This window comes from Glandiceps talaboti, chromosome 7 (assembly GCF_964340395.1).
Source record: "Glandiceps talaboti chromosome 7, keGlaTala1.1, whole genome shotgun sequence".
Taxonomy (NCBI): domain Eukaryota; kingdom Metazoa; phylum Hemichordata; class Enteropneusta; family Spengelidae; genus Glandiceps; species Glandiceps talaboti.
In genome coordinates, this window is record NC_135555.1 from 8,018,913 (window position 1) to 8,046,266 (window position 27,354).

Consider the following 27,354-nt stretch of genomic DNA (forward strand, 5'->3'; position numbering starts at 1 on the left):
CCAAGCAAGTATACACTATTACATTGCCAGACTTGAATCATATCAATGTACACTATTACATTGCCAGACTTCAATCATAACATACACTGACAACATTTACACATGTAATTGTCTTTAATAACATCATGATAGAGGTACAGTACATTATGTTTTTAGTGAAGATTTCTACATTTCATTTCAAGCAGAGTAAACATTCCACAATCAAACTAACCAAAATCTGCTAATATATCTTATATTGTTTGGCTTTCATATTTTTTTACTTCATCAAAGCCAACGTTGGTCACTTTGACCCTCAATTATACCTATTCACTGCATAAATACACATTTATTAACTCTGATTTACCTAGTACTTTAGCTGGTGAAGGTCCACATTTCAGTACTGAAACTTTTTTTCCTAAAATGCTTCAAAAGCATTACATTAATTTGAAACTTCAAGATTTAAACAAAAAATTCTTTTGGAAGAACCTAATCAGGAGCTCTAATTCCACAGTTCATTATTTTTCTGGGTATTTTTTATACTGTGTAATTTTAATACTCTGTGTTGAAACTGCAGGGGAAGCCCTACATATAATATCAATGAACCAATTTCTACATGCCGGCACATTTTCATATATACAGTATTTCTTTTGCCAACTACAGACAATCTTCTTTATCTATTGGGTGTTCTATGTATGATGAAACACAAGGTGACTTCTATATGTATTTGCAGTTCTCTAATTACCTAAAATAACATTTTAGTTGAAGCTAGGGAGTTAATCATAGATCATAACATAGTACTATGGGGTGGCCATACACCCTAACTGTGTACTTTCAACCGTGTAACAGATGATGGTTATTTGTAGGTAAGTAGGAGAGGTTCTTTCATATTTTCTTTCTCAGCTTACATACCTCTTATACCTTGCATCATGAGCAAGTAACTGTAATCATCTATGTACCTACATTCTCAGAAAACCAACACTGAGTTACAAAATAGTAATTTGATATCGAGTCAACCCTATAAAATGACTGGTTGTGACTTCTAGAACTTCTCCTTGGTGCTAAACTTGTCCTTCGAGTAGGAAAGATTCCAAATAAAATAATCCATAATTTACAGCACAAGTACCCAACAAAGAACACACATCTTAAAATTCACACCAGCAATACTGTGTGACAATAAATATATATGGTCTGAATACTGGTATATACATCACTTCCATGTAATTACTCTTGTCACCCTGTGTATCATAGCGTTACAAAAATATATACCATTGTTGTTTGTTGTAGTGAGCAGTATGGCGCAAAACTGGCTATAGACTAAAACACAGTAGTATAACTTACAATAACATAAAAGAAATCAACAAGAAACTACACTCCAGTACTACATAAGACCATGAAAGTCAGCTAATAACATAACAGAGAACATGATAACTGTGTGGACTTTATCATTATTTTCCTTCCTGAAGTACCTATCATTTACAAATAAGTGAATTTTAGGTGTTTTTTGTATTTTCTTGCATGCCAATTCACTTCAATCTGAAAACATGTGACATTGAGTGTTACAATCATATCAATATTTAGTCCATAGAAGAATATATAATTGACTTTCTCTAAGACAAAGATCACTTTTCCCTTGAGATTGGGTACAAATTTTCCACAGAGTCAGAATAATAAAGAGAGATGAAATATTTCCCGAGGTAGTTAGGTGTGTACATTTCAGGTTCAGCTAGGGTTTGCAATTTTTTTAATAAAAAACTATTATACCTCAGCAACATAGAAGTGAAAATTTGAGTAGAAAATACACACAAAAAAAAATATTCTTTGCCTCAAAGTTGCAAGGAAATACTCAAAGTATGTACAAAGCATCTTTTGGAATAGAAAGGGTTGTGAACATGACTTGAAGACAAAGACCTTACGTGTAAAACATATACTATATCCCACATTAAAAAATATAACAAAACAACATCAACACAATTTACAAGACACACGGTCTTTAGGTTCTGTAAACTTCCAATGACTGGCACAATCTTGAAGAGAGAACACTGTATACCTTGAGTAATGCAAAGTGATATGGGAAGTCGCTGGATAAATTTGTTTTATATGGTAGATGATTAAAACTATAAATAGCTGGATTCTGGAAGGTCTTGCCAGGGATTGAACCCGGGACCTTCGGGGCGAGTGTCCCGACGCTCTAACCAACTGAGCTACAAAACCATTGCACTCCCAGCTATATTGATGATTTCAAAAAAATTTGGCCGATGAGTAATGTACCAGAGACTTCTGTACCATTGCATTACTGAAGGTTACAAGGTTAACTCATTCTAGGAAAGCCTCTGCAAAAAGCTCTCCAAAGTGAAAAGTGAACTGTGAGGGCGCCACAGTAGCTCCTCCAGCCGGGATTAAAACTAATGAAACAGTGATATGTGAGGGCGCCATACGTAAAGGAAAAGATATAAAATTGTCATAAAACTAAATGAAAATGTAAACAAGGTTGAAGACAACACCCTAGGATGAACTGGACTAGTCTGCTAAAACCAGAACTAAAACATAATACACAAAGAATATTTTGTGAAGTGAAACAACCTCTTAGTTAAAATTTAAATAATGGTGACATGGAGCTGTACAAGATCGCACACCCTTGAGTTTATTTCAGAGCCTACGATATAATATATATATGATATGATTTCTACTAATAGTTCCAGCAGGTGTCACCACAGGGATCATTTGGTGTGAATAAGTCGAGTCGATTTACGATTGGAAAGATGACAATGGAGCCGACCAAGGACCCTGCTTGCATAACGGCACCACACCAAATCAGGGCTTTACGACCACTGTCTCGACATATTGTAACGATCATCACCTTGGTGTATGTTAATAGTCCTGACATCAAAATCCATGTTATCACCTGGAATAGAGAAAACATATCAGTTCTTCATTATTACACTCAAGACAAACTTGAAGTGTTCTGCCATAGTTTCAACCAATCTGATTTTGAGATGATCACTCACAAAACAACAAAATCGAAAATAGACGTAAATAAAGCAATCTAGTCATATTCCTGCATCAGATTTTAAACAGATTGAGCTTATGCAAACTGCAAGAAAACTGTTAAAAGTATTTGAACAGGTATATATGACCTTGTTTCACACGACACAAAACAGCAATTTTATTGCAATAATCACAAACGCCTTGCTATCACAGATATCTGACACAGAAGATTTTGAATATTGGCCTCAAAAACTTTTGAATTTGCAAGAAACTGATGATAACATTGTATAATTAGCCTTAGAACTGAAAAATTATCTCTTGTACACAAACGAGTTGAAGAACAGTTTTTGTTGATAGTCTTGTGTAACTCATTAGAGAGAGTGTATCTGCATGATTAACCATATACCCTATACATAACATGAACAGTTGGAGGGTTGACACATTCTCTTAATCCATCAAATTGAAATAAAATGTTCACACTTACGATACAGACTTCTCCCCACACACTTCCACAAAGTACTGGTGTTGGACTTTCTAATGCCAGCCACATAACATATACTGCCACTCCAGTGCCTAGAAATGCTACCAAACCTACAACACTCTTCCTTCTGGTTGGAAGGAAGTAGACTATGAGACAAGCCACAGGATTAGCAATTTGACTCAGGGTGACTGCTAAATGATATGCAACATTACCATAAGGTAAGGCTGAGTACGACTGCACTGACGGTAACACACCATTGGAAAGTCCATTGATCCAGGCTTGAATTGTCATCAGGAACACCCAATCCCATGCAGTCATGAATGCTTTCTGTTCTACTTTCTCATTCTCAGCATATTTTGTACTGCTTCCATTAAAAAGGTCTGCATCACTGTTAGGACTGTCTTTCTCTTTGTCACTATTTTCCATTTCCAGACTGCTACTCTCGCTGAGTTTGTCCGGGACATTTTTATATCCGTCTGATGATGGACCATGGTGCATGTTAGCGTGTGACTTGTCAACCTGTTCTCTTTTAGCCAGTGGTAAGTGATTTAACAAAGTGAAAGCTACTAAACTACTTAGTAACATTACAAACAGAATAAGGAAGTAGACTTCAATTGAGAACCTAGCAGGTGGGTAATAGTACGTCAACTGATAGTACGTATGATTAGTTGTCTCATTTACAAACGTGCTGTTTACACATTCAGCATTACCACCAACACCCTGAATAAGTGCTATTAAACTTGGCACAAGACCACTTAACCCTTCACCAATGAAATAGGCAGTCATATAACCCATCGGATATATCGACATGAACGCAAGGAATGACACAGATGATGTGCAATCTACAAGTGCTAGACTAAATGATAACGCCAACAAAGCAGTGCTGTGTTCTGTACCATTGATGTATGTTGTTACATCCCAGTAAAACGATAACAAAATGCATGAAGCGGCACCTACGCTTATAATGATATAGTTTGTGGGTATTTCAATTCGGCGGTGGGTAAACCGACTAGCAATTGTGAAAAATAAAGGCCCAATGTTAGCTACTTGTATGATTATGACAAGGTATGAGGGTAGGTTCCAGCCTTCTGGTAGAAAATTCACCATGAGTGGTAGTTGGACCCATAGTCCATTGATATCAATCCAGGATGCCATGCCCAATAAACACACCAATATTTGTACAATGATTGACATCTTCCGAACTTCTGCGGTCCCTGTCATTTTGTTGTGTTATACACCTAACTATGAAAACCAAGAAACAAACAATATTAGTCTCGTAATGATTGAAATGTGAAATTCACTTACACTTTTACAGTTTAAGCTAAACTCCAATTGGAAGCATTTCAAGTTTCAAATGTGAGATCATCATGAAAAGATAGAAGAGAGACATGAGAGTACTTTAGTAATGCAAATTAGAACAGACTTCTTATACACAAAAGAAGACATGTTACAACCACTCCTATCTAAACACATATTCAACATACAGGAAACAGATATTAAAGTTTTAACCTTGAAATTTTTTTACACTGATTGGAAAGCATGTATAACTATACTTTTATAAGGGATATATAACCAAGACAGGTTACAAGGTCTTTTGTTTCTTTTTTATCACCTAACCAATCACAGTATGTATTTCTTTCTGTTTTTAAACACCAGATTTAAGATAGTTCAAAGGTGTGAATAAGATATTATATATATATATATATAACTCGGTGAGTATCAATCTGCTAAGACAGTGCTCTATACCGCAGTGGCAGAGCGTAATAGTTTTGGTAGTACTGGAACTCTTTCTTGGTTGTAACTCGGAGTTTCACGCATTACGCGATCATCAGACAACTCTGAGTTACAACCGAGAAAGAGTTCCAGTACTACCAAAACTATATATATATATATATGAAAGAGTCACCTTGTATACCAATATCATGTACCTAGTGGATGAAAAAGTCTACAATTTGCTGTTATCAATTGCATTGATTAGTTCATTAGTCATAATTTGAACTCATAATTTCCAAAGCATTGAAAGTACAATTTTGCTTTCTTCTGCAATGACCTTACTTCATAAACAAAACAGATCATACATACAATATTTCTTGTACTAATATCATGTGCAGATATGACTACACTGATAATGGAGCTATGTAGTGTAATGACACCAAATATGATATCAAAAGGACAAAATTTGATACTCTTGCTCATCAGCACAAACAGCTGATCTTAAAATGAATACAAAGTTATTGTGATATCAATTTGCTACTTAGAATAGTTAGTGGTCTTATTAAGAAATCAGAATTTAACGTCCAGTTTTTCTCAATTTTTCAATTACATATAATTCATAATCTGACTAAATCATGACAACCTGAACTTGTTAATCATGATTTTTACCATCATACTGATAGGAAATGTACACTGTAGTTGGTATATTTTGCTTAGTCATTGCATGTAGGTATTAAGGGCTATCCCTCCATGGTCATTGTGCAAAATACATTGCTAAATTTGGTAAGTATTTACTAGTGCACACTTTCAGTTAGTTAGTCATGAGGAGAATTTCATTATGTATATCATGCTGGCAGAGCTTTACCAATTGTTATTCTAATTATTTGTAACAGTTAGGCATTGCTTAGTATCTTTACTACAGAAATAGAATGTAGTTGACCACTATGCAAATATTTCAGTTTTTAACGCACTTAGCTATGACAATGTGACATGAATGGGTATTGTAGTATGTGAATATGCAAGGCGTTAAATCCGCTCACTCCATTAACATGCAAATACACTACTATAAACAATAGTGGAACAGTTACCTCACTGATTAGCCAGAAACGTGTTTCAAACCCAACTGTCGAGTTGTAGATAGAACCACACCAATTCTGTAACTCCCTATTGAAAGTAGTAAATACAGTGAAATACACATCAATATTTATTGTTTAAATCATCACATGGTCGTTGGTTTCATAAACCTGCCTTCTTTTTTGGTTAAAGGCAAGAGATTGTTTCATTATTGATTTTTTTTGCATGAAAAGCTTCCACTTACATAAAATGCCATGTGCTGCTGAATGCAGGCACTAATATGCTTATGGTATCTAGAATCTTCTATGGGGTTGTAAAAGTCAAGCTAGAATCAAGTAACCCACTACTATGGTATATATATTAGAATCTTCTACAGGGTTGAAATGTCAAGCTAGAATCAGGTAACTCACTACTGTGGTGTCTAGAAACTTCTGTGGGATTGTAAATGTCAAGCTAGAATCATGTTACCCACTATTATGGTATCTAGAAACTTCTATGGGGTTGTAAAAGTCAAGCTCAAATCATGTAACCCATTATGGTATCTAGAAACAGGTTGTAAAAGTCAAGCCAGAATCACGTAACCCACACCTGTAAAGGGAGCATGCCAATTCAATCTAGAAATTTCGGTACTATTAATAGACTGTAAGATAGTTGTGTGGCTCGTTAATACATCAACTTATTGATAACAACTGACACTGTCATAAATACAAATACATTAATTTCTTCAACAATGACATGGTGATATAAGAAATACTACTACGAACCATTGCTTAACATGCCTACTACAGTTAGCATATCACAAATTCTGGACACCTCAGCAAGTCATGCCAAAGTAGTACATTTCAAACCTTTGTCATTACATGGTCACAGGTGGCAAAAAGTGGCCGTAAATATCAATATTTTTGTCGAAAATATTTGCTTTAGATAATTTAGTTATTTATCACACTTAGACAAACACACAGAACTTGACTAAATACACTCGCACCTTTTTGAAGTAGAAAGACCTAGAGGTGCCATTCTATGGGTAGCTCTCAATAAGTGGTGGAATACAGTATCCTTGAACTAAACCAAACACACAAAGTAATGCAATACTGGGGTGTTGGATAGAATAAGATTTTAAAATATACCAAATTTGATGATGTACTATTACTAGGAGAAGATAGCTGATTAAAATGTATACCCATGTTTTGTATGGAAATCAATGCTCTATCACTTACTACCCCTGTAGAATGGAAATGGGTCAGTTTGTACTGCAAAAGTCTATTAAGGTGGCTTCTTTTTTAGTATGTCAAACATATGTCTATCCTCAAACACTGTGAATATTTCAAGTCTGTTTCTGTTACTACTATTGCATGAACCATACGCAAATGATGGCTGACATCTAAATTTCACCTACCATTACCTGAATGCACTACAAACTGTATAAATGTATATATGCAAACATTAATATGACAACAAAAATCCTGAAAGGTGTGATTAATTAAAATCCTTTTTCCTAAAACTATACTCTGTTCAATACAGAATGTTCTCACAAACCAGAGCTTATAGGACGGGCTCGTTAAGAACAGTACCGTAAAATGGTCGTGGTTTGCGATGATGATACAGAACAACTAATTTGTTGAAAGTAATGTGCTACATAGTATGGATGCCAACATGGTCTCTAACTAAACCAAGTGAGTGGAGGTGTAAATTTAATCTGGATGCCAACATGGTTTCAATTCTGTGAGTGAAGGTGTAAATGGTTAACCATACATAGGAACCAGACTACCTGGTGTATGTGTTAAAGCAATGCTTGGATGAACATGTGACTTTGTTTGCTGATGAACGCCTACATTCTCCCCTATGACACTGACCTCTCACAAAGTTAAACAGTTTGAAAATACCCTGGTCGTTTGTATGAAACAAATATTTCAAAGTCTGACCTGTAATTCTATGTGTCTACCTGTAACATTACTTACCTATTTCAGGGATGGTATGTGGAGATACTGGATTGGTACCCGTATAATGTTCAAGTGACTCAAAATACTCTCCGCAATACTGTTATATCACAAGTGGGCCTGTGTTCAATAGTAAATGAAAGCATTCATATGCAAATTTACGCATATTACTGTACTATGTAAGTGATCTGAAATTTGCATACAAATGTCAAAGGTTACAACTTGTTCAAAGGAGAACAGTCTCTCTATCCTGCACAATGGTGTGATTCAATTTTCCACTGGTGTACAGTTTCATATGAAAACATGTTTTGGCAGACTAGGAAGGAAATACTTGATATATACACCACAAAACATCACTCAAAATTTCAAACTACCTTCTAAGTTAAAGTCGAGGTATACCTATAAGCATATGATGAAAGTAGCATACTTTCCTCCCTACGCGAGTTCTGAGTGTGTTCTATCTGAGCCAGAAGTAGAAGCTGTAGTTGAATAGGTGTAGTCATCAATGGTGTATATAAATACTCATAAAACACTCTTAAAGTTGCAAAAGAACTCCTTTGAAATGTGAGACATATGTAATTATGTTTGTAGACTCTGTATGACACATAGAAGTGGAGGTATACAATAGTATACAATAGGACGGCTCATTCATCTCAATTTGTTAAACCACATGCCATGACAAATGGTATGACACATGGCATGACATGTCTAACAAATGTGACTAGAATATAATCTACAAATATGACACAAAGCAAATATTTTGTGTGAATTAGGAGATTGTACATGACCTCACTTTTGTCCTTCAGGTTCCAAAAAAAATATCACCTGTGCCACAACAAGTGTTATATACTCCATAGGAGCTATCCAAACATGAGCTAACAGACAGATAACAGATTGTTTTGCAGCATAGTAAAAACATGACAATCATAACATTTGGAGTCAGTCTGACTGATTTATTGTTTTTGATATGAATGTAAGTTGTGATTTGAAAAATAATTTTCCTTTCTGAGTTGGTTAGCGGTAATCAAAACTAAAAGTTCAACTTCTGGCCTTTCTACATTATGCTTGGAGATTCCTGGATGATGATAAATTAATTTCTTTCTTTTTCAAAATTTAAGATGTTTTAACTGCAATAATGGTGTGCTTGTGAAACCCTATATTGCAATACATGTAACATCCAATAGACACACAACTCTATTCTATGAACATCTCTCCTCTTTCCATACATACAAGATCAATGTATTTTGTTGCAGGTGGTAACTTTGTAAAATCTACTTGAATTTCCAAGGCATTTTACCAAGGTTTCCCACCCAAATTATGGTACCTAGGTATGGAAGTCTATCCTAGCTTTACCTCGGATCGGAGACTTACCCATCTCTGTTACCAGGGAACACAAAGTACTAACAAAAACATGTATAATATTCCATAAATATTCTGTGAAAAATGTTCCTTACCTGATACAAAAGTTTGGACATACAATGTTCACCTCACTGTGTACAACAGACTTTACTTGCAGTGTGAATAACTTATACTGGGCCACATGCAGAATTTATATAACTGATGGTGACCTTCGACATTTTGATATGTAGATATTATTGACATTCAGATTTATGTAAATGAAGCAGGCCAAGAGAATGGAACAAGATTAATCTGTATGTACACTTCCTTTCATCAATCACAAATCTTGCAGTTTACCTTATCAGCATTTTGAATAACCAAAGCATTTTGACTTGAAGTTGAATATAATACCTTATTTTGAACTCACTGTGTGATATACATGAGGTATGTTAACATTCTCACGACCTGTAACTATTCTCTCCTTGACCCTCTCCACTATTAAAGTGTCTTCATACTATTTGACCACGGACTGACAGCCAAATTATATCCCTGTGATTCTCGGCAGAAAAGTTGCCACAGGCAACCCTGTTCATATGCTGAGGGATGTGTAGATAAGGGCCAGTAGGTGACAAAAACAACCAGCTACTCAAACAATTTCTTGCCAGCTACTGAGCTACTTTTTCAGATATTCTTTTTCAACAACTACACATCCATTTATAGGGAGATTCATTGCTCTTCCTCATAGGTATTACTGCCTACTTTTCCTATTTTACATTTCACTTTTAAAATAATCTACATCCCTGACATTGATTGTGATCGATCATCACTTGAGGCTGGACCTTTGAGGCACTAATAAGACTAATATCATCAAAGTACTGAAGGTGAACAATCATATCATACATAGCATAATACCCCCATTTACACCTAATTATACCCAACTAGACATACCATAGATTTGAGAGTGATGAGTGTGAACGAACCATAGGTCTACCATCTCTCTGTTACACTTTACACACTTCAGTACCACTGTACCAGACAAACCGACATTTAATTTTTAAATTGAAAAAAAAAATTGTCTATGAAATTCTGATTTTCAAAAAGAATTTTATGATCATACATAACTATGGATGATGTGTATCATTTTAGTTTAGGATAAGTTTGATTTTACCAAGTAAATACTAGTCAGAAGTCTAGACCCATTCAAGGACAGTAAACTTTTAGATCAGAACAGCACAGGTTCCAGGCTGAACAACTGTACAGCCACGTGAGGGTTCTTGGTACAGGGAGGTTCTAATCAGAAGATGATGACAATATTTGGGCTTTCAATGTAGTACAGATAACAGTGTACTATGACCAAACATAAACAAGTATATGACCTTCCAGTTAAATATCACATGATCACTGTTTTTGCTAAAGTTTGGGATCCCTAGTAACAGAAATGGGAAATATGGTAAATATTGAGTTTGAATTTGAGTTTGAGTTTGAGTTTGAGTTTGAGTTTGAGTTTGAGTTTGAGAGAGAGAGAGAGAGAGAGAGAGAGAGAGAGAGAGAGAGAGAGAGAGAGAGAGAGAGAGAGAGAGAGAGAGAGAGAGAGAGAGAGAGAGAGAGAGAGAGAGAGAGAGAGAGAGAGAGAGAGAGAGAGAGAGAGAGAGAGAGAGAGAGAGAGAGAGAGAGAGAGGGGGGGGGGGGGTGGCTATCAACGATATGCTATTGAGGTAAGTTGTGAAATATATTCATGAGCAATATCCTTCACATAGTAATGACATTAATATGCAGCCAATGGGTTGGCTATAGACACTGGTCCCAGTTGATGTTGGATAGAGTGACTGGCATTTGCAAGGTACGCCTTCTACACAGGCACAGGGTGGACTTACACGATCATAGAAACAAGTGTAATTTACCCTTTCATATATAGTTGGCTAAATATGTCAGCATTATCGATATTATCGACATTTTATTGTATTCCGGGAAACAGGTGCCTGTGGCCTAGTACAAGCATGTATGGTGTAGTTATGGTTTTTATCCAATAAAGATTGATTTTGTAATATATACATATGCATATTTTCTCTCATATTTCATTTTTAACACCGTTATCATGGGTTAAATAATAACGAAGTTGACCTCTACAGTCTTAGGTTGAGTAGTCCTGCTTGCAGACGGTGCACGGGTCTAGATTACTGACATGACATAGAAGGGACTACTTATTCCGTTTGCAAGCAGGACTGTGTCAGGAGAAGCGGAAACTGACATAGGGGCGTGTAATAGTTGTTTTCCTGGTCTACAGACTAACAACCTTTTGACTATATATTCCTACCTGTAAGGAAATATTTCTACTAACTACTAGCATGGATGTATTAGTATTATAGTATTAATACATCCATGGTACTAGTAGTATAGAGATTGATACATTTGTAGCAGCAGGATTCGTACGATATTTTCTAAGAAAACGGCAATCCAGGACGGCAATCTAAGCAATAATACGTGCCCCTGTGCAGTGGGAACTCATACAAATGTAATTTGATTATGTACGTGGGTGAAGGATGTATGACGTAACGAGTACTTTGTCGTGTTGTGCGAGACTGGACCACCATCTTTGTCATGCACGATATAAACGAATTACTAACGTGTAAAGGGAGTGTTTGGATCATACGTGATACTTACCAATAACTAAATGACATTTATCTGATCAGGATGAAGCGAATGGAGAACGACGTGTCAAATGAGAGGACAATCGAGTAGCGTATGCACTGGCTGCCGGCTGCTCACTCGCGATCGGCGAGCAGGTTGTCACGCATTTGGTGAGAGTCTAGAAAAGGAGAAAATGAGGTTACACGTTGTATTCTTTCGACGAACTTGGGGAGTCTATCATTAATAAAAAGGCAATAAAAATGCATGGAATTTTATCAAAGTATTAATTCTGACTAAAAATCAGGTCAATTGAGATTTTCACTATATATTATGGAATTATTGTCAAGAATCCAAGAAATCGCACCTTACATGCAAATTGGCGATACAAATAATCAATAACTTACGTGTGCTAGATCACCTTCGAAAGTTTAGAATGGCGGCGCGCAAACGGAGAGCCGCAAATGTGAACCAAACTTTGGCAACTAGTGACATTGCCAAGAAGGTCAAAGTTTCCACATATAGTTTTATAGACTGGCGTGTTACTGATGTGTGTGATTTCTTGGTGTTGAGAGGGTTCAAAGATGTAGCTCCTGTTTTCCGTCGTAAGTACAAGTACACCCAGCGACTCTAGCTCTTGGCCCCTGGTGTTTGCAGTTCTTTGTTTTGTCACAAATCATAACCTCGATAAAACCAGACACACCGTCACTTACATCAGCTTATTTCAGATTCCGACACATTTAATACATGCCATGGCTGCTATATCATAGAAATCACTGGTCTCCCGGGTCGTGAACAGAGTGGATACCGTTCACTACGTACATGTACTGAACATGGCCCAACGCGCTAACGCCCAACAATTATGTGTTCCTACCTCCATGGCCCAAGTTCATTCCGTGATAACTTACATGTTCAAGTTCAGACAGACCTAGACCATAACAATAGGCTGATTCCGACTATAGCTGCATTTGACCATCTGTCTCAATCAATAATCTACAAACAATTTCAGGATTTTAGCATTTGGTTTCAACTTTTATTCCAATATTCTGGCAGTGTCTGGTTGAAAATTTGGTTTGTTGTTGGTCTTGATAAGATATGCAGTGTATATTATCAGTGTAGGTACCCACTATTTCACATATCTTCAAAGAAGTACAACCCCCCCCCCCCTGTCTAATCTGTTTTGAGGCATATGAACACTGAAGCTAACAAACTTGGTGCAATTGGACTGAGTGATTGCTGGATTGATTGAGTACCGAGGGTAATCCTTCTTATACAGAGTAACTTTTCATCGCCACGTACACATCACCACAGATCTTCAACAGACAGACAACACTTTAAAAAAAAATATGAATTGAAATTACAAAATAAAATTTATAACTTTTACATAAAAGATGGATAAGTAAGTTGAGTTGATAGCTAGTAGTCTGGACGCTATCCAGGACCAGTTTTCTCCAATCTCTCTCCCTATAAGCCCATATAGCTTCTTGACTAAAAAAACCCAGTAGCTGACATCTCAACAAAAAAGCATCATCGAACTTTCAACATGCTATGTGTCAGTAATTTCCATGTCCTGTTATTACTTCTCAGGTCAAGAAATAGTGGGATCAGTCCTTCCTGAATTAACAGAAGAAAGACTTGAAAAAATGGGAGTTGAGTGAGTAATACTAAGACTATAACTTTGAATGTCACTTTACATAGTGTAATAGTGATCTGATGATGACAAATGATGACAGATCATGTATACTTTACCATCAGACAGTAAGTAGACAGACGGTATAAAATACTTTTCATCTTGTTTATTGGTCCTTGTCAGGCTGTTTAGCTACTGTACTGTATGTAGTGGAAAGAGTACTGTGAGATTGACAAGTGAGTTGATACATTCACAAGGTACATGTATATATACTGGTAGTAACTCGTAAATAAAGGCAATTTGTATGAACCAATTGAAAGTGGACCTTATGTTTTTCGTCCTTATTTCAAAAGGAAAATGGGTACAAGACTCCAGTTGCTTCAGTTATTCCAAGAGATATTTCAACATAATTCAAACCTAAAGGTAAGTTTTACAATGCTCTCTGTGTGTGTGTGTGTGTGTGTATGTGTATGTGTGTGTGTGTGTGTGTGTGTGTGTGCGTGTGCGTGCGTGCATGTGTGCATGTGTGCGCACACTTTGTGTACATGTGTCTGTGTGTAAATTCTCATTCTGTAGTTGTATAATGTAGATCAAGCATTCATTGGCATTGGTAATTTGTGTATATTTATATTGCTAATTGCACAATTTCTGACTAACTAATTCAGCCCAGTAATTAACCCTCTTGTAAAAACCTGCAAACCAACCTTCATCTATAAACCAACCCGTTACCATCCTTCTGTTTGCCAACCCAGATATTCCACAACCATTCTCCTTACATGTACTATCCAAACATACACCATAGACCCTCCACCTTTTTTTTTGGTGGAGGGTCTATGCATACCATCTTCATCAACATATAGTCTTATTTCCATACACTGGATTAGTGCCCCCCACCCTTACACACACACACAATCCTCAACCCCACTCACATCCCACACATACTTCCCTACATTATTGTCATGCTGACCTCATATATGTACAGAATGCAACAGTAAAACCATACCTCTTGACTTCAGTACATTTGAATCAAGTGGCAAGATGACTTTCACAAGAATAAATATGACATCACATCTTGTGTATTTGTATTTACAGGTGTTCAATGACCCAATTCATGGTCACATTGAGTTCCATCCACTCTGTGTCAAGATTATAGACACGCCACAATTCCAGAGACTCAGGGACATCAAACAGCTTGGCGCTTGTTACTTTGTCTTTCCTGGTGCTTCACACAACAGATTTGAACATTCCTTAGGGTAAGAATGACAATCATTTGAAATAATAATGGTGGTTTTATATAGCACTTTCCCACTTTGTAATCAAATCGCTTTACAATTATTACCCCAGGCATGGATCAATGGCAGTACAACAACCCTTTATCTTTCCTCAACTCCCTTGGGAACATACAATCCATTGCAGCCTTTATAAGCACATAGGATTAAACATTCACAGTGCAACCTCTATCCTACCAGGTCCCCAAATATACAGCGAGTTCACTGAAATATTCTCTCAGTGATTTAAAAAACTAAAGTTATTGCCTATGAAGTGAGGTTATTCCATTGAAGTAATATCAGTTGTAGTTTGGAATATAACTTTCTTATTGTGAAGAGGGGTTTTGGACATTACTAGCGGTTAGGGCATAGCGACACGATATACCCTACAGTCTAACTCTAATGCAGCCAGTCAGACTGGCATATTTATTGACCTTAGTAAGAGACATTGGGTAATCTAGTCAGATTTAGCAGCTTTCTATGTGCTATTCTCTAACTTTGGTTAGTATCCTTACAAAAAGCTGAGTATTAAACTCAGGTAAAGTCTTCCTACTTTTAAGTATATCAACCATAAGAAAATACTGAAACAATTCTACTGTGTTTTGCAGTAATTTCTTTTGGCCTTCAGCTGTAGTCAATCCATTGTTTTGTCTTTTCCAGTGTCTGTTACTTGGCAGGGCAGTTGGCCAGAAGACTACAAGACAGGCAGCCTGAACTGCAAATAACAGAAGTAGATATACTATGTGTACAAATAGCTGGTCTATGTCATGATCTTGGTAAGTGACAAGTACAAATAACAGAAGTAGATAGAAATCTTTGTCTGTTATGATGGTTAGGATGACCCACCTACCTGCCATGGCTATGATGATAACCCACCCACCTACCTGCCATGGCTATGATGATGACCCACCTACCTACCATTTATCATATCACAACCTAATATTCTTTATTAATTACACATTTTAATTTTGTATCTACATGGTTCAACATGTGAGAATACATGCTAATAATTTTCACTCGCTTTGCTTTTTACAGGTCATGGTCCATTTTCACATATGTTTGATCATTGGTTTATTCCTTTTGTTCGACCAGACATCCAGTGGAGGGTAGGCATTATCTACAATTACTTCTTATTGACGATCTTCTTAAATTAGATGTAATGTTGAACCCTTTACACTGATGATTCATCCTCATTCTCCCAACTTGTACTTAGCTGTGTGCACACAATTACCCCCTAGGGAGAAAGAGGAATTAAAAATGGTTGAAGGTGCTGGCCTGTATTCTGTACATTGCTAGTTCAATCCTTACTGCTGATTGGCTCAAGTCTGTGGCAAGATTTGGCCTATCACTGTAGCTTCTTATGCCAGCTGTATAAATAGGAACTGGTAGGATATCAATTCGTATGTGAAGGATTTAAAAGTCTTTGTCAAGATTTGAACCACTGTTTTGCCTTACTCAAGTCAGCTGAATACTATTAAATGGGAACCTGGTAGAACAGGATTCTTAAGTGAAGGATTTAATCCTGTGAGTTTACATTGGCAACATGGCTTTATGCTCCCCAGTGAGTTTTAATAGGAAGGACCAATACATGTATCATTATGGGTTTGAGCTGGGGAAAATAACTGCAGAAGTTTTGAGCACTATTTCAATAACGAAAATACACTGTATAAAAATATGCATCATTATGATCATCATTTATCTTTACAGCATGAGAAGGCTTCAGTAGATATGTTTGATTACATGATACAAGACAATAATCTATTTCCCATCTTTGAAGAGTACAGCATGTCAAAACAAGATATCACATTTATTAAAGAGCAGATCGCTGGACCTCTAGACAGAAGAGATAACAAGGTGATTAGTAGACTATAAGATACGTCGTGACGTTTCGCCCTCACCGGCCTCCTCTCACAGGTGTTAGGGGTTGGCCGATGTTTGAGGGCACCCCGTCACGGCGTATCTTTCAGACTAGGTGATTAGAAGATCTTTGAGTTTCATTCACCATTAGTGTTGTAGAGTAATATGTAATATGTATTTATCTTAGTTCAGTGCTCATAGTCGAATCGTATAGATGACTTTTATTTTGTATCATCCACACACTGGGAACAAAGAAGAAGTGATATTGTAAACAACTCCAATATTGTTATTCTTTAAAATCATCAGAGCTAAATCTTGATGAAGTATAGCTTACCTGTAGTTTTGAAGGACTAACCCTACCTACACTACTCCAACTATTCTAACTGCCCATTTTGATTTTCTAATTTTTGCTCGTCCTCCAACGAAAATTTAAAAAAAAAAAATTGCCAGTTAGGATAGCTGAACTAGTGTAGTCCTTCAAGGCTACAATTAGGCTAGATGACTTACCAATGCTTGTATAAAATGAAAAACGTATAAAACTGAGAAAGACTTCTTGCATTATTGCTTAGCAGAAATAATTTTACAGCAGTATAACTGTGAAAATAAATTGGAGAAATATCACTTTACCAATGACAGGTTTTCCATTCTGTAATTGATTTATCTGTTTTAGCATAAACACATAATGGGAGGGAGATTGCTCATGGCTTATATTAGTAAAGAGGAGACATTGATTGGTTGAGTGTAAAGATACTTGACCAAATACTCTAAGTATGGATTTGATTGGTACAGAAAAAGTCATGACTTTTTATCCTTCAAAAAAGTCTAAATATGTTTTGTCTTGTCTTCATTTTGTACAGGATGAGTGGCCATACCATGGAAGGCAAAGAGAGAAAGGTTTCTTGTATGAAATAGTGGCTAATAAACGTAACGGTATTGATGTAGATAAGTGGGATTACTTTGCTAGGGATTGTCATAACCTAGGAATCCCTAATAACTTTGATCATCACAGATTTCAACAATTTGCTAAGGTTATCAAAGTAGATGGTGAATTACAGATCTGCTGTAGAGAAAAGGTAATGTCAAACACATTATTTGCCACATTGGTCCCTGATTGTATTCATTTTGTATATGTGTATCATATCTTTCTTTGAAAGTGTAGTGTTTATCGGGTGATTCATTCATTCATTCATTCATTCATTCATTCATTCATTCATTCTTTCATTCATTCATTCATTCATTCATTCTTTCATAAAGTACACCATTGGTGCTAGATTTATGTATGTCTGCTGTTTTTATCCAAAAAGTGCAGATAGTCGTACTTAATTTACAGTGTACATTACAACAAACGACAGTAGAATATTAGGAAGATATTCAAGAGAATCCAATTATTACTTTTCCTAATCCAACACACTAATATACCTATTATGAAGTATTGCATTTGTAGCTCAGTTTGTTTATTATTATATTGCTCGAATTGCAATGTGGAACCAACCAAATAGACCACTGAAATATGTAAATAATATGTTTTCAAGAGTCATATGAACATTTCACTAGAAATTTACCCCCCCCCCAAAAAAAAAAAAATCAAAAAAAAAATCAAAAAAAAAAAATCATATAAAGGTGAAAAGTCCCCTACTTTATTCCAATCTATTTCTCTGATCATGTGAATAATTAAAATTCTCTACACATTCAGTTCATTGGATCTGTAAACAATGTGTTCTCATTATAGACACACACACTGACTTATAGACTTATTTATATTTGTATGTGTACAGTACATAAGGCTGTTCAATAATTAGATGTGTTCCCCCTATATTTTTGTAAGGAAAATAGGAGTAACCTAAGGGGCCTTGTCACTAAGAGTTGCTGGACAAGTAGTGTCAAATCCTTATGTCTCAAGTATTTTCCAGCTGAATAAAAAAAAATATTGGGGAACAATGTAATTATACATTGTACCTCCTCAAGCATAATTTATGCAAAAGTGAGAAAAAAAAAAGTCAAATGGAATGTTTTAACATATTTCGAGCACCAGTCCACTGAACCAGTGATGTAGACACTGGTTGTTATGACATAGAACAACTAGGATATATAATCCATATTTTCTGTTCAAAGACAATAACTTGGCTTGTGCATTGTATAATGTATGATACTGTATGGTTTCAGGTTCATAATATATTGTCTATTTCACTTATACCACCAGGAAGTCAGTAACTTGTATGACATGTTTCATACAAGAAATACACTACATAGAAGAGCTTACCAGCACAAAGTTGTCAAGATTATAGAGTCAATGTAAGGAGCATGAACAATTGTTTGATATGGGTTGTTCTGGTTATTATCTTTTTGGTTTCTTTCTTGAAGCTCACTAGCTGCTTGTGCACGTCTGTTTCCTGAAGTAACCGGGCAGAGATTAACTTTTCCACATCTTTCTGTACTTCCTGAGTTTGTTTGTGCCTTTTGAAACAATGATGTAAAATCAGAATAGGTGTGATAGTAACTTTCTAAACATGTCTATTTCAGGGTAGTAGAGGCCTTAGTCAAAGCAGATGATCATATCAAGCTTACTGGCAAAGATGGGTAAGTGAATTACTTTCAAATAATCAGCTAAAATATTGTTTTGGAAAAATGGTACATTTAAGTTTTTTTAGAGGACACCAGTGAGGCTTAGTTGCATTTTGTATTCTTAGTAAATAAAGAAATGTCATTGTAACCAACTCTGCATTGCTTAGCCTCTCTTAAATAGAGCTATGAAACTATCATATCTGGATCAGCAGAGGCCTGCTGTACAGTTGGGTGAGGCATCATGGGAAGTAGACACAGTTAGGGGCTTCACACCTTGAACCCTTGTCCAAAGCAATGATGAGGCATTGTTATTTCATGTATGTGCAAAATACAGTTAGCATGTCATGTTCACTCTGCTAAAAGTTGCTGATAGTTTGTAAAACCAAGTAGTTTCTATTCTATTTGTCGAAAAAGAGTGCAACATTTCTATTTTTATCTTTTCACAGGAAAGAGTGCAAGATTTCAGAGAGTATCGATGACATGGTAGCATACTGTAAATTAACAGACTACATAATACAACAGATTAAACATAGTACAGATCCAGAGTTAGAAGAGTCACGTAGTATACTGCATAAAATTCACAGCAGACGGTTGTATAAATGTATTGGACAAACTAGACCACCAAGTGGAGAAGTTGTAGAACAGGTTTGGAATCTTAAATCAGTTTGCTAGGGGTTTTTATTTTGTGATGGTGTACACTTGTACTTGGGAGGGTCTTTACCATAACACCAAAGTAAAGCATTTTCTGTATCTACCACAATTGTTTATGGCATCTGTATCAGTAAAAGTATACTCTTTCATTTGCTAACTGTCCACATTACAAAGGCCACATGCTAGGCTTGTAAATAAAACAATTGAAACAGTATACTTTTACACTTGATATGGATGCTATAAACGAGTGTAGCACTCGGAGAAAGTGCTTCACTTCAGTGTTACTAGTTGTAATATGAATGCTATAAATGAGTGTAGCACTCAGAGAAAGTGCTTCACTTCAGTGTTACTCTTTGTATTTCAATCTAAGATTATAAACTTATTCTTTGTTACCCTGTTAGAGTCCTCACCCAACATCACATGGAATAATACTCAGTTCCTGTAATAGTATTTTACCTTATGTTCGAGTCAAAATATAACAAGAAGATCAACTTATCCTCATACATACATTGTATCTATAGTAATGAGTGTAGGAACAGAAGTCATAGTGTCGACCCAGAAATTGAATGATTTTAAATCTTATAACATTCCTCGGTTGTAAGATTCTATTTTAGGTGATGAGAATCCAAATAGCACACACATTATTAGGTGCTTTTGCAATTTATAAATTTCCATAGTAACTATACTTGTAGAAAAAGATGTTTCAAATTATATCATGTCTATTTTTAGGATATTAAGATTGTTGATAAACTTCTAGTCTCAGTCAACAGTACTGTATGCTACATTTGTAAATCACAATTGCTGATCAAACAAAGTGATAAAAATATTACATGTTAAAAGTCTCCAAATTATGAAATTCAAATCAGATAACAAACTATTGTAAACAAATGCGGGTTACCGGTAGATGCACTCACTTTTGATATTGAGTACACCTAACAAATGGGAGGACTCTTGAACAAATCAGGCTATGTGGACCAGCTGTTGAACACATCCCTGAAGCATCACTTAGCAAGGTCTTTGGAAGCCACCTCCATGAAGCAAATGATACTGAAACATTACACATGTATGTTGTATGTTCCCCGTTATCATAATCATACAATTTCACAGACATTTTTCTGGTACATCTGTAGGATAAAATTCCTGGCATACAGAAGGAGATAGCTGAGATACTAGGAGAAGAGGATATAACTGAAGATCATATTACACCAGAAATGCTGGTTGTACATGTAAGTTGTAAACTTGTCGGTAGATTTTATTATCATTATACATTGTACAATTGTGATTGATGTATGTATTTGTTACGTACATACATTTGTCTTTTTTGTTGGAAATTTTTTCTCAGAGTCTTAAAATCCAATGGATTGCTAGTAATGGATGCAGGTCTTCATGTATTTGTACTCACATTTTCCATACAAGAAGAGACTGGAATCAGTAAATACAGCTAATTTTTAGCATATTGGTGGAATTGTTATTTTCTCTTTCTTCAGTCGTCTATTACATTGAAGTTAAAATATAACATGGTGCTTCTTTGTAGTGGGTCATATACTGTTGTTTGTAATGAAAGATGGAAAATTCATATGGTCACAGACACAGTCAAAGAAACAGTTGATACTGGTACTAAAAATTAAGTGAATTTATTTACCATATTAGAACATGTATCCTAATTGTAACTTCTTATTTCCAGGTTATAAATTTAAATTATGGAATGGGAGATGAGAATCCCATAGATCATGTCAGGTTTTATTCCAAGGATAATCCAGATCAAGCTATGAAAGTCAGGAAGAATGAGGTAAGGATTAAATTACAGAATGGGAGATGAGAATCCCATAGATCATGTCAGACTTTATTCCAAGGATAATCCAGATCAAGCTTTGAAAGTGGGGAAGAATGAGGTACATCACCAATGGAAATAGAAAAGTTATGACATCCTCAAATAGTTTGTGTGCCTTTACAGATGAAATTGACATCAGCCTTGTACATCCTTTGTCCTTAATTCCCACTACTGTACGCCGATCCTTTAAATGCCTTCAGCTCCTTTTAACTTGGTGAGAGGGTAGAGGTTTGGCAAGAAGGTAAAATCATCTAAATTTTTACCCTCAAAACTATGGTACAAGAGATCTGTGTAACTTGTACCAGGTGGCCACCCCGACTCCACACCCCAAACAATGTTACCATTGTTCACAAACCACTTTTCATAGCTGTTGATAGCTGATTCACCTTGTCAAAACTGATGAACCTGATGTCAGTTCCAAGATGCATTGCATGCCTCCCATTACAATGCCATGTTGTTGGTACATGCAGAGGATTGTGGGATATTACTATCATTTAATGAAAGTGGTAACCAGTGACGTATCATGTACTGCATATTGAAAGTGGAAAATTGATTGTTGGACTTTATGCACAGTGTGTACACTTCTATATTTGTTGTTGTTATACAGGTTTCTCAGATGCTTCCTGAAAAGTTTGCAGAGCAGCATATCAGAGTCTACTGTAAAGATAACGATTCTAAGAAAATGGAACTAGCTAAACTATGTTTTACAGAATGGTGCCAAAAGAGAGGATTTTCAACACCTAAGGTGAAAAAAAAAAAAAAAAGATTCACAAATTTGGACAAAAATAGATTATTTTAATGTCATCAATGTTAACTTTGTCAGGCTATCATCCACACATAATATGCTGTGGTAGTATGAATGGTATCTGAAATTATGAATATATTAACTTATGGACTCAGTACTATTGTCAGTATTATTATTCCATGCTAAAATACACAGGTTTAGGGGCCTGCCTTCCACAGTCTATGTTTGAACACGCCAATTTTATGAAATGAAAATTCAGACTACCCCAACACCCACTAGAAGAGATAGAGAAAACCGCTCATCTAAAATCAAACCGTTATCTTTTTAACTGCAACAACTTGTATGTGACCAGTGCAATAGAAGTATGTTTGTAGCTATAATAATTTACCATACTTACTGTATCTGTGTATGACCCTGTACTTGTTTATAAGCCCAGCCCCCTAACTTTTGCCTGTTTTTACCTACTTTTAACAGTTCAATGATCCGTTTATATCACATATCAGAATGGACACATACAGGTAATAGTGGGCCGACAATAACATAGATAACTGAAGACATAAAACAATGAAAATATGTACCTGAAAGTCAACCCTTGTGTGCAATTTTTGACTGTGTTCTTTCTCCGTTAGGCTGGCAATGCCATACCAGAGATGACGCCATTGAAAGCCAAAGATGAGAGTGAAACCGACATTCCATCACAAACCGGGAAGAGTAAAGGAAGATTGTCATTTTAAGTTTTGGTGTATGCCCTTTACACCATGGACCAATGCCAACATCATTATATATGGCTTTTAGTCAGATGTACCACATTCAAACATAGCTCTTGGAACGAAGGTCTATGATTGGAGTGGTACTCTATGATTCGAGGACCATCTTGGTAGTACTTGTTATTGTATCAATCTACTAGACTGCCTTGGCTACTTCGCTCAGTGCAGTATTATTACAGACAGACAGACAGACAGACAGACAGAAGTATATGCAAAGAAATTATTCTACGATTTTCATTCCAAGAAAATTTTTGATCAACAAGATCAAAACACAACATGATAGTATTTTATATTCATACTTATATTTTTAATTGAAATTGGAATTTTGTTTTTGCCTTTTTATTATTTTTGGAGATTCTGACTCAAGCAATTACAGCTATTTCAACAAAACTAGTTGTATGGTGTTAGATTAAGAGAAGTTGAATTACTCCTTTGAGGTTTACCTAAGGGCAATTTAAGTTCAACAACTACAATAAAGTGTGTTGTATTTTGGCATTATAGAACTGTTTTATTCCTCCTCAAACGTTGACCCTATAACTTGTTACAAGTAAGGGACGATCACACAATGTCACACAAGCTCATATGAAGTTCATTCGTTTAGTGACGGGGAGGGGGTTCTGGCATCAATATGATTGCTGAACTTCATTTTCGCACGTCTAACCAAATTTCGAAAACTTTCATGCCGTCAATGATAAACAGATTCTGTATTTACTATTGAGATGTTGATAAGTTGATTAAAATTTACTTCTAATGTGATATACAGTGCTTGGTTAGGATTGTATTTTAATGTGTTTACCATATTTTTACTTGGCATCAATCGTAGTGGTGTGACTGCTACAATTTTCAGCACATTTTACATCATATATAAATGGGCAGGGGGAGGGGGTTTTGTCCTAAACGAACAAAGTCCATTAGTTGAGCCTGTGTAACGTTGTGATCGTCCCTTAGACACAACCCATGCTATGTGTGTTTGGATGTCATCAACATAGTATTCATCTTGGAAATAAAACTCTTAAATTTAAACTGTTTCTCTGTTCAAGAATACTCCAAACCCCTTCTCAGTTAAAAATGTAGGGGTTGCCATACAAGTATCTAAAATGGACATCAAAATGAACTATTTTAGATTCAAATATGGCTGCCGAGTAGGAATACTGTTATTAACTCTATGGGGAAATTAAAGATTGTCAATTCCTTTGAAAACACAATAGTGAATCCCATAATTTCTTTTAACATATCAGAAAATTTGTCTCTGAATCACTTTTTGCCTTAAAAGATTTGTTGACAACAGTAATGTCTACATGTATCAAATGATACTTGGTGCTAGAGGTGTATTTCACCTCCTTATATCTACTGAAATCTATTGTAAATTGTTCTTGAATATATTCATCAGGTCAGTAAAGCATAGTATTATAACAGTTCTTATCTACTATGTTTTGGTCATGCAATAAGAACTGTTATAGTACTATTGTTTAAATTGTGTTTTGTGATGTATATGAAACATATACAAGAATTTCTACTTGTGAAGGGCATATGATTCAAGAAATATGCTAGTCCAAATAAAATTGTAATTACAGATGTAACAAATAAAGTTTTTTAATGACTGGTTTTCATCGGATTTTTATTTTATTGGTAATAATACAGATCGACTTTTGGTATTATTGGTGGATGTTTTTCCCATGTTGAATTTGTGAAGTATTTTTGTTAGTGATCATGTCACATCAGTACCCTTAGAAAAGTTTTCAGAGAAACTACATTTACAATAGGATATTTAGACGTAAAAATCATAAGACAACTAAACATTATGTTTATCGGGTCTCTTTAAACATTTTTCTTATGGAATAATATGACAAAAAATTGTATGAAATTACAATATAATGACTTTCAATACTGTAAATCTAGATATTTTTGCTACGTCAAATTTTTGTGATTTTACAGTCTTCAGCTAGTTCACAAAAACTGATTTTTACTAATTTGCGGACTGGTACATTGTGTTCATGTACAAGAAAGTATTTTAGTTTACTTAGTGTTTTTGGTTTGAAAAAAACCCTGCAAAATTAGTAAAAATTAGTTTTTATTGAAAATTTCTGGGTTGACAGTATGTTTTTGTTTATCTTACAAAGATTTTCAAATATTTTTACTGATAGTCTGTAATGTTCGCTGTGACAGTGCGCCCTCAAGCATCAGTCAACCCCTCCTGAGGAGGGCAGAACAACATGATGTATCTTAGTCTATGTTACTGACTGCCAATGATTGTTTTTATATAATCCAAGAATTATGTAATTTGTTTATCAAGAACTGAAAACCTTGATAATGTAACAATTATTAACAAATAAAAATAATTTACTGATTATGTATCAAGAATGTTTGATAATGTGTCTGTTTCTTGAAGATTACACATATATTCAACCATTGAACATATGAACAAAAGACAAACTGAAATAAAAGATATTTTCAAAATTGTATGAAAAAAAATACTAGTATAGAACAGTAATGCCTCTTCAAACATTGCTAATTATTAAAGTTAACAATATTCTCTGCATCTTCCTAGTTACCATGTTTCTATTTACATTGAAGTGTTCAACTCTATCAGTACTCATTTCTTAGACTGTTGACAGTCGTTTTGCTATGTTTTATCTAAAACTAGTCATTGCCTCGCTCCGATCCGGAGCAATATTATAACCACATACTGATCAGCAAGTGCCAGAGGCACGTTCATGAATTCGGCAATCACAGTTCCTATCAGTACACATTATTCAGTGTTACGGAGTGAGGCGACAACTTTGATTTTGATGAAACGTAGCAAAAAGGGCACGAATGACTGTTGACAGCCTACTCATTTCTCTGTACTTGAGTAACAGCAGTACTTCTAGGTCAGATACACTGGGTAATGCCTTTGTGTTGGTACAGATGAACTTGAAAGAGACTTACGTGTTGAAAGCTGCCCTTTTCATCTTGTGTGGGAGTACATGAATAGCATTCAAAACCACAGACAAGGGAGAAAATTCTTCCTTGTCTGTGTCGATGAATACATGTTTCTTTCTCTGTTTGGTGTCTGTATGGCAGTGATGCTAAAAGTTGCCCTTTTCATCTTGTGTGTCGAGTACATGAATAGCATTCAGAGTACACTGAATGAATACATGTTTCTTTCTCTGTTTGGTGTCTGTATGGCAGTGAAGGTCATCCAGACTTATAGTATGGATAATTTGTGAGAAGTGTCTCACTACAGTTTGATAATATATCTGACCTTAATATGGAGATCTATGGATACTAAATTCTCAGTATAACGGGGATCTGTAGACTGTTAGATTAATTGTCAAGATTAAGCCAAGACAACAACTACCAATCTCTTTGCAATTTACAACTGTGTATTTTATATCCTTGCTTATATTCCATTTATCTTCTGTTTTTCCATTTACTTCATTACATTGACAGTTAAGTTGCAAAGTTATCAATTTGAATGTGAAACATGTTTTTGAGAGTCTTTCTTTCTCCTTTGGCAAACATCAAACAATATGAAATTATAGTGATGGGACACTTCTTAAAATTCATTCAGGAGTGACATACTGTGGTTTGACCTGATGATAGTTTCTAAGTATTAAGTGAACTCCTCTCACACACAAACCAGACCCCCTAAACAGCCTAAAAGATTTGCATTCATATGGGTCTTTATATTGGCATGTAGGTGTTTATTTTATTGTTGTACTATACCTTTTCTGCTCTATCACATTAATATATTGTCTACATAAGTTCAGAAATTTGTTATTATGATCGCAACTGTGCAAGTGTTTTAGTGTTAACGAAGGTGCAAATGGGGAGCACCTGCAATGTACAATACGGTTAAACTGAACAACGCCCTTACATATACAGACCAGGTTATTCCAAACCCCAGACTGCAATGGTACGAGGTGAAT

General features: G+C 35.5%; 2 protein-coding genes across 2 annotated transcripts; one reads left to right on the top strand and one right to left on the bottom strand.

Annotated features, from left to right (window-relative positions):
• Window positions 1–128: 128 nt before the first annotated feature.
• Window positions 129–8,237, bottom strand: LOC144437423 (solute carrier family 52, riboflavin transporter, member 3-B-like). The gene is made up of 4 exons (XM_078126363.1): window positions 8,191–8,237; window positions 6,247–6,322; window positions 3,449–4,687; window positions 129–2,881 (listed from the first exon to the last, which is right to left on the bottom strand). The coding sequence occupies exons 3-4, from the start codon at window positions 4,664–4,666 to the stop codon at window positions 2,666–2,668; spliced, it is 1,434 nt and encodes a 477-aa protein (XP_077982489.1). The 5' UTR covers window positions 4,667–4,687; window positions 6,247–6,322; window positions 8,191–8,237; the 3' UTR covers window positions 129–2,665.
• Window positions 8,238–12,562: 4,325 nt separating this feature from the next.
• Window positions 12,563–23,663, top strand: LOC144437387 (deoxynucleoside triphosphate triphosphohydrolase SAMHD1-like). Its single transcript, XM_078126315.1, has 15 exons — window positions 12,563–12,737; window positions 13,720–13,786; window positions 14,116–14,185; window positions 14,855–15,015; window positions 15,691–15,806; window positions 16,066–16,136; window positions 16,738–16,884; window positions 17,745–17,960; window positions 19,088–19,179; window positions 19,408–19,464; window positions 19,896–20,094; window positions 21,231–21,326; window positions 21,785–21,889; window positions 22,539–22,676; window positions 23,306–23,663. Exons 1-15 carry the CDS (start codon window positions 12,569–12,571, stop codon window positions 23,408–23,410), a joined length of 1,809 nt encoding a protein of 602 aa, XP_077982441.1. The 5' UTR covers window positions 12,563–12,568; the 3' UTR covers window positions 23,411–23,663.
• Window positions 23,664–27,354: the final 3,691 nt, after the last annotated feature.